This window comes from Mixophyes fleayi, chromosome 9, assembly GCF_038048845.1.
Source record: "Mixophyes fleayi isolate aMixFle1 chromosome 9, aMixFle1.hap1, whole genome shotgun sequence".
NCBI lineage: Eukaryota > Metazoa > Chordata > Amphibia > Anura > Limnodynastidae > Mixophyes > Mixophyes fleayi.
Genome location: NC_134410.1, coordinates 119,085,399 through 119,103,479, shown reverse-complemented (window position 1 = coordinate 119,103,479; position 18,081 = coordinate 119,085,399). Strand labels below are relative to the sequence as shown.

Genomic DNA, 18,081 nt, shown 5'->3' with positions numbered 1-18,081 from the left:
GGGGAGAGACTTCTGAGACAGGACCTTGCAGCTAACACATCAATATTTCATCATGGAAAATAAAGATCAGCTCATTTGAATGACATATTATTGAAGAGGAATACTGGATACGGAGGATAATTGCGGAATGTTTATGGTGGCAGAATTCTTGGAGGAAGCAAAGGAACAAGTTTTTTTTACAAACGATTTTAAAAGGTGGGATCCAGTTGAATTATTTGAAGGGGCAAAACTGTAAAAAAAAGTTTTTATCACTAAAAATATTCCTACTTCTTTAATCCTGATCACTTGAACAGTGTCTCAATCAGGGGCAAACGCAGGATTTGTAGAGGGGGGTTTCCACACCACGCCGCCAGTGGGCGTGACCAGCATGCATGGGGGCGTAGCTATAATTTTAGACCGTGCTTGGCTGCTCTCCAACTCTCCCTATCCCCATAATATACATGGGCAATGCTGCATGCACTACTGTTAGGTGCGCGCAGCTTTCTCTTTTCAAGCAGAGCCGTGTGAAGCAGGGGCAGGGTCCAGCCACCTCAATTATACAGTGCCCCAGGCTTGGAAGGGGTTTTCAGGCAGTAGGAAACCCCCACCCCCCCATGGTTTGCCTATGCTTATTCTGCTGGATGTAATTTCTGGATTTAATTTGTGTGTAGAAAGAGATGCACAGTATCACTTCCCCTTCTCTGCCCAGAGTGATGCCCCTTCAACGCAGCGCGTACCAGTGACAGGTTTGTGCAGTATTAAAGTGGGTTTTAGGCGAGCGGTGGATGGGCTGTGCTGTTGTTAGTCCATGTGCGTGGTCCTCTGCAGACCACTGGCGGACCTAGACTTTTTCTTGGGGTGTGGTGATTAGGCATAGCCACGCCCCTTCTTCACTCTGGCTGGTCCCAGTTGGCCCCGCCCCCTACTTCATTTTAATCGTCTTTCTCGGCAGCAATTTAAAAGGTACAGAGTGTTACTCTAGATCCGCCACTGGTGCCGACTGCACTGGCAATCCAACCACTTGGCCTAAGTGCCTTATGACTGCATCTCATCCAATTTGGCAATTGTGTGCAATTAAATTGTGATCTTGTTGCTCTGTTCTCAGGCCACAATAAATTTGACAGCACTGTCCAATTTGCAGACCCCAAAAGAGCCAGCGCTCATCTGCCAAGTGGCTGTGACCTTGACCAAAAATGGGCATGGTTGGACACATCAGGGTGGGGTTTGGCTGGGTTTCTCTGTTTTGAAGGTGGGGCTTATTTAGCCTAGATTTTAAGCGGTTAAATCTCTGGCGGTAAGTAAGCAGCAGAATTGAAACATGTGCAGCAATCATAAAACAAACAGCATATTCCATTTTCTGTTTGGAAATATTTACTTTCAGGCAGTGTTATAACCTTTTAGGATTTCTCCATGTCGCTGTTGCAATTGCAGTCTATAAAAAGGACTTTATCATTGGTAAAATCCTCTCCATAGATGTAAACAGCTAACACCTGCAGGCTATAAAATGGTATTACCCCAATATACCAAAAAAACTCAAGATCATGACAAGAGAAAATAATTAAATAATCTAAGTATAAAGTGTGCCAACCAATTCAGTGGGCTGAATAAATTAAAATATTCATGAGAATGCAGCCTGGCAATTTACTAGGAACCAATGACATCACCGAAGCACTACTTGCATATAGACTGCAACAATATCCAATACACATTCATTGGTAGCCTGAATTCACATGAGTATTGGTTAAGCCCTGCAAAGTAGCTGCTTCATTGTGTGTAGGTGCACTGCCTCCCTTGGTTGGTACTTCACAATGGCACATAAGTCTTTTTTTTTACATTTTAGCTTATTTGCATTTTATGTGTCTACAACACAATGTACATGAAATACAATATTAAATATTTAATTTAACTGCCCCTATTTTGATGGAGTTATGCAACATTAGGCCAAACCAGTTATACTCAGCAGGTACTCACATGTGTGCAGAAATATTCTGCAGGATCCCCGCAGGTAATTCCAGGGGGGTCCACTTTAATTATGGCGTACTCTTTCATGACCATGGGCTTTGGTTGGCAGGCGTAAAATTCCCAGGAGGGGCCATCATCGGACGTCACCCAGGACTTACAGATGTCATAGTGTCCCAATGCCAGAGGCAGGCACTGTATGAGGAAGACGGCCAACCGCAGCATGGTGGCTGGAACCGGCAGTGGTGATCTCCAGGAGTGGAGATGCCTAGGAGACGTAGAGGGGAAACTTCAGGGGGCTTAGCTGCTACTGTCAGGATCAGCATGGAAACACCTCATTGACGGGTATAACGACACGGCTGGACTCTCCACACTAAAGGATCATGTTTGGTATATTCAAAGACATGAGGAACTCATCCATCACCTCTACAAGAAGGTCCTTGCGTTGCTTAGATATTTCCCAACTTTCCAGGTCCCATTGTCTCTGCATTGAAACATCCACTGTTGGATACAGCAAGAAAGCAATACTTAGAAGTCCACTCTCAAACGTAGATCAGGGTGGGAACATTCATCAAGTTTACTCTGCACAGCTTTCTGGAATAGACATTGTCTCATTTTTTTCCAAGACGATAAGCATTTACCAGATTGTCCTCTCCAAAAGCTTTCTGGTCTCAGACTTCTGTAATGAGAATTATCAGGTCCAAGACTTGTGAGGTTAGAACCATAAGATCCAGGACATCAGGTCAAATCAAAAGGTCCAAACCCTTTTACGGTGAGAACTAGCAAAGAGGTCGGTTTACAAAATCCAAAACCGGTGAGGTCACATCCAGGTTCCGAACTTAACCTTGAGAAATAAGTTCTATCACAGAGTCAAAAAGTGTTGGTCTCTTCTTGTTCAACTGTCTGTTTATTCATAACGAGCATCGTCTTGTAGAACTGTGAAATGTTGTCAACCAACGGTGCCTGCAAGAATATAATGGACAAGTTTTTTAAAAACAAAAAAACAAAACATGCTTTGGAACTCAAATTTCATCCACTCTATCTGCCAACCACATCCACACAACAGATGCTTTGTCTTTTCATCTAGACATCTTTTTCCTTTCAGAAGGATTGTATTTATTTTATGATACAGAGAGAAAAAAATATTACGTGTGTCAGATGGACATATACATGTTCCATCGGGGGCCTCTTACTACCTCCACGGTATGTTCGAAAACCCTAGTAACACACACACACACACACACACACACACACACACACACATTAAAAAAATACTATACAGAAAGTATTTAATTGGTAAACATACATTACACGCTAAACAAACCACCAAAGTGTTAGTGGGAGATATTGCAATTAAAATCCATAAAACTAATATAAAAGACACATTTGTTCCAGAGGAATTGGATGGTATTTATTAACAGCTTTTAAATATTTTACAACAGAAAGCAATTTAGGCCATAACTGAAGTGAATTAAAAATGTAATTTTAAATTCCATATATATCATATTAGTATATTAAAAACTGATTTAGTTACAAGCATAGGCAAACAAACAAAACATACTAAATCTAAGTGGATCTGAAATGTATTACTTAAGTACTGCACCATAATTAACACAGCAGGTGATTATACGTGTCTTTACTAATCACATTCCTGGAGGTAATCGGGACGACTTCAGTGCACACAAAAAGGGGAGTGGTCAGAGGTGCTATGTTGCCCCTCCCCCCCAAAAGATTTCAATTCCCGTATGCACCATCTCACCACGGCCATATCCCTGCTTATATTCTCCCAACTTCCTGGGAGTCAAGAGAAAAGGTGACGGTTATCGGGCAATGGGACAGTTGGGTGGTAATGGTTTATATGCAGTGGAGCAAATAAACTGAACAATAAGAAATAATATACAGACACAATTGTGGCAGTCATTTTGCAGGCTGAACCAATATTCGTGCAGCCAATGTATTCACTAGGAACCAGCGACATCACTGAGCCGCACTCAGACATGATGCAATATATCTCTCAATGGAATAATGTTCCTCTAAACAACATGTTTTGTAGGGTGGATTCAGGGGTTATCCATGAAGTTCTTCTTGCATCAGAAGAGCTACAATGCTCCTATGTGCTGTTAGAGGATCCTGCTCCTTCCACAATATAACTCTCAGTCTGTGGTTCCTTGGTCGTCTCCATTCCCCTCCTCACATCATGTCACTGCCCCTGTCACATGCAGCCCTGTCCTCACTAACACATCACTCATCTCCTGATATACTCTGTGCTGCTGGAGGAACCTGCTCCTTCCACTATATAGCCTTCAGTCTGTGGCTCCTTGCTGGTCTCCATTCAAACTCGCCTTATCACAACTTCACCTGTTACATGTCAGCCTGTCCCGACTAACACAGCCGCAAGAGTGGACAAGTCACTATCTCCTACTTAATCAGCGTACTCATCTCTTGAAACGGTCCTTTTACCTAGTCATATATCCGGGGATTGCCTCTTGAAATCTGGGGCAACTAGGATTATTTCTTTTTTGGATTGGTCTTGCAAACTTGTATATCTAACAAGAGAAATATCTCTTTACGGATGTCAACACAATTAAGGGGCTCAGTATTTAACAGACATTAGCTAGGAATTTATAACATTTCATTAAATAAGAAAGTGGTAAGAAATACGAATACGATGATGCTTATTATCCTTTATAAAGCAGTATTGTGGACAGTACCACAGATAGGCAGGAACGCACTGCCCCCTTAAGAAAACTGGGGGTGTCAGAAGAATATTATTAAACAGCGGCCAAGCATGTTCATGTTGAAAGAGTCACGTCAGTTATATACAAGAAGATCAAAAACAAATATTAGACTCTGCAGCCGGAGAGCGGTGGGAATAGCATGCACACATTGATCTGTCTTATAACATTCATATATCCATGTTAAGGTCTCTTTCACCCCCTCCCAAAGATGAAGGCCGCTTGATTGAGACAAATGACTGAAAACAGGCAAAAATCTATCTTTCGTACGGTAGATCCGAATGTTATCGAGATTGCACCGAGCAGCACTCCTCCATCTTCACCACCCAAACACAAGCCCCCAGCTCCTAATATTGCCTCTGCAAGATAATTACAAAGAGGGGTTTTGTCCCCCATCTCATCTATGCAGTCTTGTCTCATGCAGTTCCCAATTAATGTAAGAGAGACTTCTCATCTACAAGTGTTACTTGTACAATGGCAAAACTGTGCGGCTAAAAAAAAAAAACCTCATTAAATTCCCGATAATAGAATTATTAACCCCAAAAGAGCCAGCAGGGGAAGAAGTTTAATTTTCCGTTAAATACACTCATTTGAGAGGTATTAGAAGATGCGGTCTTATTTAATTAAGCATCTTCAATGCCAATCAACTTATTTAATTATATTTCCAAAATGTTACATTTGAATAAGTTAAGTTATAAAGGCATAAATAACACGTTTTAGTCTTTATTAAGTAAGCAAGGTCTTCAGTTTTCCACCGGACATGCTCAGCAGACACTTTAATAAATAAGACTTACTTATGAAAGGTTACAAAGTGCTAAAGGTTATTTTTGCCACACTTTAACATGCCAAAAATAGCCAGAATTGAATTAGCTGCAACCCATAGCGGTCCTCGAAACATTGTTTTGATTCGTACAGTGCAAGTTAAGCAAAAGAAAGATAATGGTCATAACGAATCAGTTTAGTGAGATTCATTTACAATTAGCACTTTGCCTACAACTGTAAATCTACACCACAATTTTTTTTTTAATAAGCCCGAGTGATTTTTATTGAGCGTGAATAAGTGTGATTTCTCATATACCTGCAAGTTAAACTAAAGAGATATACTAGTGGTTGTACAAGATAGATATAGGACTTGGCAGACCAAGTACAGTCTGTATTCATGTATGGAACGCCTTATCTTTGGAGGTCGTACAAGCTACCAATCTCTCCCTATCCATACTTGCCTATTGGTCGTACAATCTACCAATCTCTCCCTATCCATACTTTCCTATTGGTCGTACAAGCTACCAGTCTCTCCCTATCCATACTTTCCTATTGGTCGTACAAGCTACCAATCTCTCCCTATCCATACTTTCCTATTGGTCGTACAAGCTACCAATCTCTCCCTAGCCATACTTGCCTATTGGTCGTACAAGCTACCAATCTCTCCCTATCCATACTTGCCTATTGGTCGTACAAGCTACCAATCTCTCCCTATCCATACTTGCCTATTGGTCATACAAGCTACCAATATCTCCCTATCCATACTTGCCTATTGGTCGTACAAGCTACCAATCTCTCACTATCCATACTTGCCAATTGATCGTACAAGCTACCAATCTCTCCCTATCCATACTTGCCTAGTGGTCGTGCAAAGCTACCAATCTCTCCCTATCCATACTTGCCTATTGGTCGTACAAGCTACCAATCTCTCCCTATCCATACTTTCCTAGTGGTCGTGCAAGCTACCAATCTCTCCCTATCCATACTTGCCTATTGGTCGTACAAGCTACCAATCTCTCCCTATCCATACTTGCATATTGGTCATACAAGCTACCAATCTCTCACTATCCATACTTGCCTATTGGTCGTACAAGCTACCAATCTCTCGCTATCAATACTTGTCTATTGGTCATACAAGCAACCAATCTCTCCCTATCCATACTTGCCTATTGGTCATACAAGCTAACAATCTCTCCCTATCCTTACTTGTCTATTGGTCATACAAGCTATCAATCTCTCCCTATTCATACTTGCCTATTGGTCGTACAAGCTACCAATCTCTCCCTATCCATACTTGTCTATTGGTCGTACAAGCTACCAATCTCTCGCTATCCATACTTGCCTATTGGTCGTACAAGCTACCAATCTCTCGCTATCCATACTTGTTTATTGGTCATGCAAGCTACCAATCTCTCGCTATCCATACTTGCCTATTGGTCATACAAGCAACCAATCTCTCCCTATCCATACTTGCCTATTTATTGGCCCTCCCCTACAGGGAATCGCGGAGAAGCGGTCCAAGAGACAAGTGTTGGGGGCACAACAACGCAATTTGCGTCATCACAGCAACGCTCGGCAATCTTGCAATTCCCGTCATCACACAATGGGGACGGGGTCACAATGACATGATTCACATCAAATCACATCGTCAAGGTTCCCCCCAGGAAGAAGTGAAGCGGGATATGGGAGGGCAGCCTTCTCTACTGGGAGTCCGACTGAACTCGCCAAATTCAGGAATCGGCAAGTATTTTCCTGTCCTATCTCAGACCTTAAAGTGGATATCCACCATAGCATAGTTTTATCACAAGTAGCAACATGGTGACTGTCCCTTTCCTGGTAACTCTTCCTGGGAACCCCGATAAGTCAGGAAGCAAAGTACGGACAATATAAAAAGTGGGTGGTGCATCTACCCCATGAATAAAGTCTCTGTAAATCCTCAGAGCAGCATATAAGTAATTTACTCCTCTATTTCAGTAATAAGAGCAGTGAATAGAGGAGCCAGAACCATGCAGCTATGCAAGGAAGTCAGAAATTAAACAGCAATCCTCTATTTGACATTAGTACATATCATAGGCTGTGTATTACTGACCTGAATATTGTACATTAATTAACTGGAGTGTTTATACTAAATATGTCCATTCTGCTCTCTTTTCCTCCTCTGCAGCAGGCTGCCATGTTAGGAGGGAGGGGCTTCTTTAAAACAGCTGATAAAGAGTGACTGACAGCTAGAAAAACTTGCAGAAAAGCACAATGTGGATTGGTTAGTTCATTCATACTGGAACTGGGCCAGTAACGTCACAGTAACTCAGCTTTATCACCTGTATTATATCTCGTCAGGAGGCTGCAATTAATCTTTTCTTAGGCCTTAAAGTAAGGTCTCTAGGACCACATGACCAGTACACTTTAAACATACAGTGAAAAATGGCGAGGAGCTAGCTAAAAGGCTGAGGAAGAAGTTAATGTCAGATACAGAGGCCTGGAGGGGGCAAGAAGAAAAAATGCACAGGAGGTAATGCTGGCTAGTACTTTTAGAATGTGGTTTACATGCTTGTGTAATTAGATGCATAATATATGGCCACAAACCCGCTGGAATTTGAGACGAGTAATAAAAATGTAAGTAAAAACGCTTATGCATTCGAAACACATTTGAAATGCGTTTTAGAGTTCACTGTATAGTATCAAGTGCGTTTAAAACCTGCAAATGCACAGAAATCGAACAAGTAGGGCTAGAATGACAAAACTGCAGGATTTGTAAAAGTGGAGATGTTGCCTATAGCAACCAATCAGATTCTAGCTGTCATTTATTTAGTACATTCTACAAAAGGACAGCTAGAATCTGATTGGTTGCTATAGGCAACATCTCCACTTTTACAAATCCTGCAGTTTATTAAATCTAGCGATTACTGTGCATTTGCAGCATTGAAATGTGTGTATGGGTATATATGTTTGTTAGGGCATGTAGGAACTTGTTGATTCCCTAACAGATGAAAATCCACAGATTTCTCATGCATTTTGTTTATAATATACAAATTTAATTTAATGTTTAGTAGAATATGGAAAATTTAGGAAGGAGGGTCTGCTGGTCTCTCTGGAAGGGAAGTTTTCTACAATTTCTACACCAATTGGAAAGGATTACATAATGACTTGTTCATGCTCAGTATATACTACTAATACTGCTCGCTGTAAGTGTCAGTATTGTGTGTCCTTCCACACATAGTTTGATCAAGGAACCATCTGAACAGAATCCCTTACGCCATGTATTTCTCAGACGTTGCGCAGTCAGTGGGATTTACGTTACTCACGGACAGCTAGTAGACCGCTCATGTTTGTGGGTTTCATATTTAAAAGTCAAGAACAAAATCTTTTTATTTTTTCACCTGTGTGACTGCTTTTAAATGTTCAATTAAGGCTTATGATAGATTTTTATTTTAGAAAACAGATTAAAAAAAATAGTAATAGTTGAACATTCTCCTAAAATCATCATGATACTGCTATGTAAACCTTGATGTTGTGACACCTCTTAGCTTCAGTTACTTTGTAAGGTTCTCTATAAAGTCCAATCACATTCATCCGTGTGTATGTCAAACTATACACAGACAATATTTGCTAATTCAATACGTTTAAATGATTACAAATTAACCCAGTGCCTCCTAATCTATTATCCAACCCATACGGAACATAACTATTTAAGCTGTATAATGAACATAAATATTCATAGTATGGTTTAAGGCAACACAATCTTTTAATAAATAAGAAAACCCTAGGGACATTGCACGTTATCTACACATTTATTAAAGACTTCATAATACAACTACGTATATATATTTTGTAACTACAGTAAAATAATAATTCGCTAAATGTGATCCTAAAAACTAGACAGTCCCCTTATTTATATATTAAAATGAATCGAAACGAAAATTAGTTTGATAAATTAAAATAATATGGATTATTAGAGGTTAATGAGGTCTACTGAAGTCAAATTGGCTTTTTCAAAGCAGATCTCTTAATTTCTACCTTTGGATAAAGCTTGCATTGTGTATCTGTGCATTTTATTTAGAAATTAATATTTCATTACTGCTCAACCCCCAATATAACCTATTGCAGGACAGTATGCAATGAAATTAATTTGCTTTGCAGTTAATAGTTCCATTTATACGGCATGGAAAATAAAAATACGTGATGAGAATTGCAGAGAGCAAAAACTGTTGCAATGCCCAATTATCCATATATATATATATATACATAAAGAAAATATATAAAAACATTAAAAGAAAAAAAATAGTAAGGTGTTGTTGGCTATAGATGCTGAACCAGGCGTGATCATGAAACCTACATCCAGCATCCAGTCAAGAACCAGAGAATTGGTGCTGACCAAAGAATATTATATATAGAAAATAAAAACTGGCACGCTTAGACTGGGCATTAAAGTCAACAGCCAACCAGTGAGCCATGCACTTAAATTATATTATTGTACTAGATTATTTTCAATTCTACAGTGGGCCCTTGAGCCTCCATATACTGAGATTTAGATCCAGCATATAGAATAAAGAGAGGTGGTACTGTGCCCTTAGTCCGTCATACAAAATAAGGGATATTTTCGATGACAAACATTTAGAGAGATGTCTGCCAAACAAAGAACCATTCTCTGGGAATTAGGGACAGATGCTGTCTTCTCTTAATCAGGAAACAGATTTCCTTTTGCAAATTTCCCCTGTAGCTCACTTTGATCTCTCCAATAATTGCCAGGTTACTTAGCAGAAGAGAGTTAGGGGATGGTTGTCGTTCAGCTTACTCGGCTACTTTGTTTCTGAAACTTTTAATTCTACTTATTAACAACGTCTTAAAATGTGCTCACCGTGCAAATTATACATGTATGACTAGATAGATAGATACACTATATGTACATGCACGCTGTACATACACATATATTCACTGTAAAAGTAGATATACAAATGTGTTCTACTGCTGTACAACTTTGGAATATCTCATGAGAGCAAGGGGGAAAATATGTGTGTTCTGCTCTTGTCTCTTCCCATCTCATGTGGAGGGAGTCGGGATCTTTACAAACAGAGATATAGCTCGGTGGTAACCCTTTAACTACAAGCCCAGAAGTTAGCACCTCTCCAGTAGTAGTCTCTCTATATTACAAATCATTTTGATATTCACCATATCTATCTATATCACATATATCTAGATAGCAATCTAATATATATCTATCCACCCATCTCTCATATCTACCCATCATCTATCTCATAGCAATCTAATATCTATCTACCCAAATCTCATATCTACCCATCATCTATCTATCTCATATCTATCTATCCATCTCTCACATTAATATATTTATCTCATAGTAATCATCATCATTTATAGTAATATATCTATCTACCAATCTCTCATATCTACGTATCATCTATCTATCCATCTCTTATAGCAATATATCTATCTACCCATCTCTCATCTATCTTGTATCTATCCATCTCTCATATCAATATATCTATCTTATACCAATATATCTATCCATCTCTCATATCAATATATCTATCTTATACCAATATATCTATCCATCTCTCATATCTATCCATCTCTCATAGCAATATATCTATCTACCCATCTATCTCATATATATTTTGTATCTATCCATCTCTCATATCAATATCTCTCTCATATCTATCTACCCATCTAATAGCTATCTATCTACCTCTATCTCGGTCTATATACCTTGCCTTATTTTTTTAATTTTCAAGACCGACATCTAACCCTACTGGCACGCTTTTAGTTAATAATGCAGTAGGATCCTTTGAGACCATTTTTTTAATTGCAAAATATGTTTTTTCCCTCTAATTACAGCACTTGCAAGCGCTGGTAGAATTAGGTATAGAAAAAAACAAACAGTCATTCATTTTATTTGGCACCTTGTATTACCCAGCCTGATCTGGTGTTCTAGAAACAAGTTGTTGCAGCGTTTTGTAACCAAAACCTTAGAAGGGATGGTAGAGGTCATGGGTGTCTGAAGTCACTGACAGCCGGGAAAGTTTCGCTTTTCTGACCCTCTTTTAACTAAACTGGACCCGATCAGGGTGAATTGTACAGTGACATGTACATTTTCAGCAGGCATTATTAGAAGCCTACAAGCTCTACACTAGAAAGAGACGATCAATGCCCGTTCCTTCCTTTTAGAAGAACGTATTCACCACTGGGGACTGATAAGCAAAGTATTGTGAACACAAGATTAGATTGTAGGTGGATACATAAACCCAAGTTCCCTTTTCTTTTTTTTTTCCGTCTTTGTATTGACTGAACATTTTTTGCAGTTTGCATTAACCATTCACCTCCCATTAACAAAACACAGAAGACACTGTGATAATCTGTTGAGAAGACATAATCACAGAAGTAACGACACATGGTACCAATGTGTACCATTCAGCGAGATTATTGTACAATACTGCATGGTATCCCCCACCCCCCACAAATGTGTGTTCTGGAAAATAAAAAAAAATTAAGTCAACCCAACCAAGGACTCGTGTAAGGTTAGAAAACGCTACTGGATGTAGTCACTGAAAGTTGGATATTATCCTCCAATCCCTTCTTTAGCACCGAGCTAAATATATAGTCAGATTTATTACCTTGAGTTGGAAGCCTGATTAGAGTTAAATCATATAAATATTTAAAACCTGACACACATTCCTAGGGAAGTGATTTATTCTTGTGTTACATGGTTAGGAGATATTTTAGGAATTGTACATACTTGTAGAAGGCAGATTTGTGTTTATGTATTATGTCTATTTATCTATCTTATAACTATATCTATCACATATCTACCCAATTATCTATCAATCTAACTGTCTATCAACTGTCTGTCTCATAACGCTCTATATCTCGCTCTCATAACTGTCTACCTATCTCTCGCTCTCTCTCTCATAACTGTCTACCTATCTCTCGCTCTCTCTCTCATAACTGTCTACCTATCTCTCTATCTCATAACTATCGCATATCTGTGTCGTTATCTCATATCCATCCATCTGATATCTATTATTTGATCTAATATCTATGGCTCTCTCTTTCTCTCTCTGTCTATCCATTTATTGTTGCATGCAAGTTTATTTCGACTTGTTTTTCCCAGTGTGAGCAGGGCAGAGCGGTTTCTAATAGTTTAGAAAACTCAGAGAGCAGCAGAAATGACTGCACAAGAGTGATGAATGCAAATCAGAATATGTAATAAAATGGCTTAATATGCAGATCAAGTATCATGGCTGCTGTTTATTTGTCAATCCAGAAGAGAATCTGCTTGCGCTGCAAATGTTTATGTGATCTAATTCACCAACAGTATCACAGAGAGGGGCAAGGAGCCTCACACACAAACTAATCTGACATTAGAGCGGTATCTGGGCCATCTGTGTGTATTGTGCTGACTGCAAACCTCACAATACAAAGTGTGCTGCTGATTTGTAAAGTTCTATTCAAATCACATCCATCTGAAGCAGGTATAGACTAGACTTCCCTAATCACGGCTGAGGGGGCTTGCAACTCTTTGCTCTGCACCCTCTTGTAACTAAAGGGTTAACATATTTTTTATCACATTTAAAGAACTCTACACAAACTGATCTGTGGACAGAAACTAAGTAAAGTAAGCAGAGCACAAATATTTACTCTTTGCACTTTAATTAAGATATATATATATATATATATATATATATATATATATATATATATATATACACACACACACACACTCACACACACACACACACACACTCTGTCTGTACAATATTGGTCAAAGTGGAAATTTAGAAGTGGTGTTATGATCTATATGTGTGACTGTCTGTTCTACAATTGAACGGGGTCTAATACAGTAGAATTCTATAATGATACTCCCAATACTGTATGTGCTTGTGTATGTATATTTGTATTCATACACCAGTACCCAAATATAAGTTGACCTTAAACATATTTATCCTATCCAATGACATTTTGTGAGATAATACTGTTTTCATTAAGTAAATATGAACTGATCCTTTTTGGGGAATAATATATAACCTAAGTATGTAGTACAAAAAGCTAAGTTTAGCAATTTCTATGTATCAATGATATACATAAATATGTGACGTATTTAAATACATCTATCTCAAGGTTTGGTAATGGTCTCTATATGCGTGGGATAGATAGATATTGGACAGATATATATTAGATAGATATTATTAGACACACATATATTAGATAGATGGATAAAACACAGATGTAAGTCCTCAGTGTGTTAATATGACACTGCAGACAACTTAAAATGAGGTTTTTGAAACCCTTTAAAAAGTTGATCAGATACATGTAAACATGTGCAAGACCTTTCCAGCACAAGGACCTGCGATCCTTTATGAACAATAAAGTATAGGCTAATCGCAGATTATGTTAAAACACAGTAGTAATCCATACGTGTATGTTTGTTTATGTGCGATTGCGCAACGAGTGCATTCACGACTCCCCATCCAGGCGACGGTCTGCAGAGCCCGAGTTTGACTTCCACACTACCTTGTGCCCACTTTGCCCAAGAGTGCGCTCTAAGCCATGATGAGCTCCTATTACGCATCCATGCGCTAGTTTTGCGCTCTACAATCAGTCATAACTTACCCGCTTGCGGTGCCCTCCCAGCCGGTGCAGAGCCTGAGATTCCTCGCTGCCGTCTCTCCTCTGTTTCCAGCTTTCTGTGAGTTTGGGATTCCCTCAGTGATTCCAGACACAGTCCTGGACTCAGAGGGGGGTCGCATCCAAAGGGAGCCACTTAGCGCCTCATTACGCAGAAGGACCCATCCACATACATCACAAGTAAACTTTGTTCTTTCTCTATTTGGCCAGTTTCGCGTCCAGTTTGAAGTCCGACACCAGACAGCACCATCAATTCCCTCTCTGTGCAAGTCAAGGGCAGATGGCAAGAGGCTTTATGAAATCTCTTCTGCGCTCCCTACATCTCCAAGTTAATACTGAAGCTAAATCCTTTAGCCATCACTTTCAATCACGGGCGCAGCTTTTTATCTCACGGCATGATCCCGGCTGCGTAACTTCCTCTGTATCCCCACACACACCATCCCACCACTGAGCAATGTGCTTCTTAAAGGAGCCCGGCAGACCGTGTGTGCGCCAGAGGAGAGGAGTCAGGAGTGGAAGCGGCTGCTTTCAGCACCACGCTGTGCGGACAGCTCCCGGGACGTCATCTTACACCAGCACCACACCCCTCTCACTGTAGGGCGTAGTCTTTTCCACGACCTCTGCTGTTTAATTAATGTGGGAGAGGAGTAGCATCTATTAATTCTGACTTCCTATCATCTGCCAAGGATCTCATCAGATCACACCGCACACTAGGGGATGGGAAGGAGGGAGGCTGAGATATTTATTAAGCTGGGGGTATACACACTAGCTACACCTGTAGTACGGTGAGCCCTTGTTTCACAATATTGGGTAAATTTTTACTTGCACTGGTGCTAAAAGGTCTTCACCTATAAAACGTAGTGCAAGTGTTAGCATGGTAAGTGCCAACACATATTAAAACCTCAATAATAACTGCATACATATAAAAGTGGGGGGAATTGAAATAAGGAGTTCTTGGATGAAAATGTTTATTTGACAGGGATTCCCTTTAGAAGAGACGATTTAAGGTCTAAGTAGATCCTGTTTCGGGAATACTCTTGGTATGATCTGCATCTGTAGAGCTGTACTTGGTTATCACTTTATGTGTTGAGATTCTGGAACAAAGAATTTCCATTTCACAGTATTTTTTTTTATAATTACTTTCCTGGCAAAATAATCTTTTCCAAACAAAGACAATATAAGTTTGCCTTTTAAACATATTTGCGGGATTACCCATTTAAAGATATGAGGACATTGAATGGGATAGGCTAACTGATCAACAGCAATGTATGGGGGCTGGCAATGGGATTCTGGCACTACACAGGTCAGGGGGAAAAGTCCAACTAACTAAAGCAGGGGGTATATTTACTAAACTGCAGGTTTGAAAAAGTGGAGATGTTGCCTATAGCAACCAATCAGATTCTAGTCATCATTTCGTAGAATGTACTAAATGATAACTAGAATGATTGGTTGCTATAGGCAACATCTCCACTTTTTTGAACCTGCAGTTTAGTAAATATACCCCCAGGAATTGCCCTTGGCTATTTTCTGTTAGGATTGACACCCTTTTTGGACAGCCATACCACAAAACACAAATATGAGAAAAGTACATTGATACTATTTAAGTGAACTAAATTCATTATGAAATGGTATTATATGTGCACTGTATTTCATTGGAAATTAAAATAGCTAAGAGTTGCATTTTTTTTTTTTTTTAAATGTACTCACATTTTGTTCCCAATATTCTTGCATGCACTAGCATTTGAAAGAAGCTTAGAAAATAATTTAAACTTAACTTAAAATATTTATACATAAGCAAAACTTCAGACAGGTGACAACTTGTGACTGGAGAGTAAATACGAAGGAAGGAAGTTGAAAATCCCCCATTCCTTTCATCTCTTACCTAATATCGGCCTAAATTTGTTTCTCTAAAGGGAGACACGCAAATCTGCTTGTTGGTTCCATTTTCAAACACACTGTTGGAATAGCACTGACGACTAAAAGAGAAAAATAAATATACATATATAAAATAATAATAAAGGCGATTTTTATGGATTTGGCTAGTGATGGACAGACAGCATGTGGCCCTCCGAGACTTTACCTTTGGCCCCCAGAACCTATTTGCTTTAATGTCAGATTGGTTTATTATAGCATGCGACACTTATATAAATGTTTGTTCATATGTTATTACTGACAGATGTCTCTTTCTTTGATTAAAAAGGTTGTTTTAACTTATTACTGAGATTAAGGGTAATGCGCGGCCCTTTTTAAAGATTAGAGGGCCGTCCATGCAAAAACGTTACTTCTGTTGAAGGCTGAAAAGTAGGACAAACATCGATGATGCAATGCTTGATATATAAGTTGTCCCACTTTTTCCTATACTAATGTGTTTCCAATTACTTTGTTTTTTTTCTTTACTCAGCAAAACCAAAACTCTGTCCGATAGGTAATAATGACATGTTAAAAGCTATAAAGTTGCTTGTGTGGGCGCTTCTCAGTTGTGCTTGCTTATTAGTCTGCTCCTGTGTTCAGCAACAATCCCTCACTGCTTTGTATTTGTTTGTTTTTATAATCCTCCCCGTTAGGTAGTGTAACACTGTTTTAGGATGTACCTGGCATCTATGGACAGTAGAGGCAGCCATTTTGTGCCCTGAACCGATATCCATGAGAAGGCAGCCTATCAGTTCACTGGGAACTAGTGACATCACCGAGTCATGTGACCGCTGTGTGCATGTGATGTGTCCACTCAATAAAAACCTTATACTCTACAGGAGTTTCAGTTCATGAAGCAGATTATGGGGCATTACTTTCACAGTATCTATAGGTTTCATAAACAGCATAAACAGTCCTGAACAGCGGATCCAGTAGCCCTCTAAACAGTACAGTATAATCGCATATTAATATATTAATACTTCGGGGCATGTTGGATATTGCTCGTGAAAGTGAAAAATTTAAAGTCTGGTACCTTCATCATCATCAGCAGCAGCTATTTATTTATATAGCGCCACTAATTCCGCAGCTCTGTACAGAGAACTCATTCACATCAGTCCCTGCCCCATTGGAGCTTACAGTCTAAATCCCCTAACACACACACACACACACACACACAGACCGAGAGAGACTAAGGTCAACTTAATAGCAGCCAGTTAACCTACTAGTATGTTTTTGGAGTGTGGGAGCAAACAGGAGGAAACCTGGCGGAAACCCACGGAAACACGGGGAGAACATACAAACTCCACACAGATAAGGTCATGGTTGGCAATCGAACTCATAACCCCAGTGCTGTGAGGCAAAAGTGCTAACTAGTAAGCCACTGTCCTTAATTATTGAAATGTTTGAGGTGGACCAATTTACACTTGTGAAGCTTTACCACCTGCTAGCGATATTGCCGATACGGGACCCTAATATCTGGATTCAATTAGTTCTTGGAAAAAAAATCCATATAATATTAGCATATTTATGTCGTTTTTGTGTGGTTAAAGACTTTCAATGTCTATTTGATCCAGGACAGACTTCTATTACACACTCTGAGAGCTGTCCTACTCCGGATAAACTGATATTTATCCATTGACAATTTAAACAAATAAGATAATAAGATCTTCTTGCATTAAATCTGGGACATTTATGATATGTTCCTAATCTTGTTGGGCTAGTTGTAAACTTATTGCTCTGCATGTTTATATTTCGTGCAATATTACTGAACTTACAAAATTGACACCATTCAACAAGAAATTGCCTTATGCCAAATTCCACTCACTCTACCCACCTTTACCTACACTCCCCAATCCACCCTTAACTCATTCTCTCCAGTAACTGAAGACGAAGTCTCTGCACTCATTTTATCATCTCACCCTACAATGTGTCCACTTGACCCTATTCCCTCCCAACTTTTCTGCTCCCTCTCCTCCACTACATGCCCACCTCTAACTCACCTTTTCAACCGGTCTCTCTCCACTGGAACATTTCCATCCTCCTTTAAACACGCGCTCATTTCACCTACTCTAAAGAAACCATCTCTCGATCCAGCCCT

General features: G+C 39.4%; 1 protein-coding gene across 6 annotated transcripts in view; it reads right to left on the bottom strand.

Moving 5' to 3' along the window:
• Positions 1-15,162, bottom strand: part of NTNG2 (netrin G2) — a 74,089-nt gene extending 58,927 nt beyond the window's left edge. For 5 of the 6 annotated variants that reach the window (XM_075185276.1, XM_075185278.1, XM_075185279.1 and 2 more), the window contains exons 1-2: positions 14,058-15,162; positions 1,951-2,901 (exon numbers count right to left, since the gene is read on the bottom strand). In XM_075185276.1, coding sequence (XP_075041377.1) covers positions 1,951-2,163 — 213 coding nt within the window. In that variant the 5' untranslated portion in view covers positions 2,164-2,901; positions 14,058-15,162. The remainder of the gene's footprint in view (positions 1-1,950; positions 2,902-14,057) is intronic. The other variant, XM_075185282.1, reaches the window with a different exon arrangement.
• Between the last annotated feature and the right edge of the window lie 2,919 nt (positions 15,163-18,081).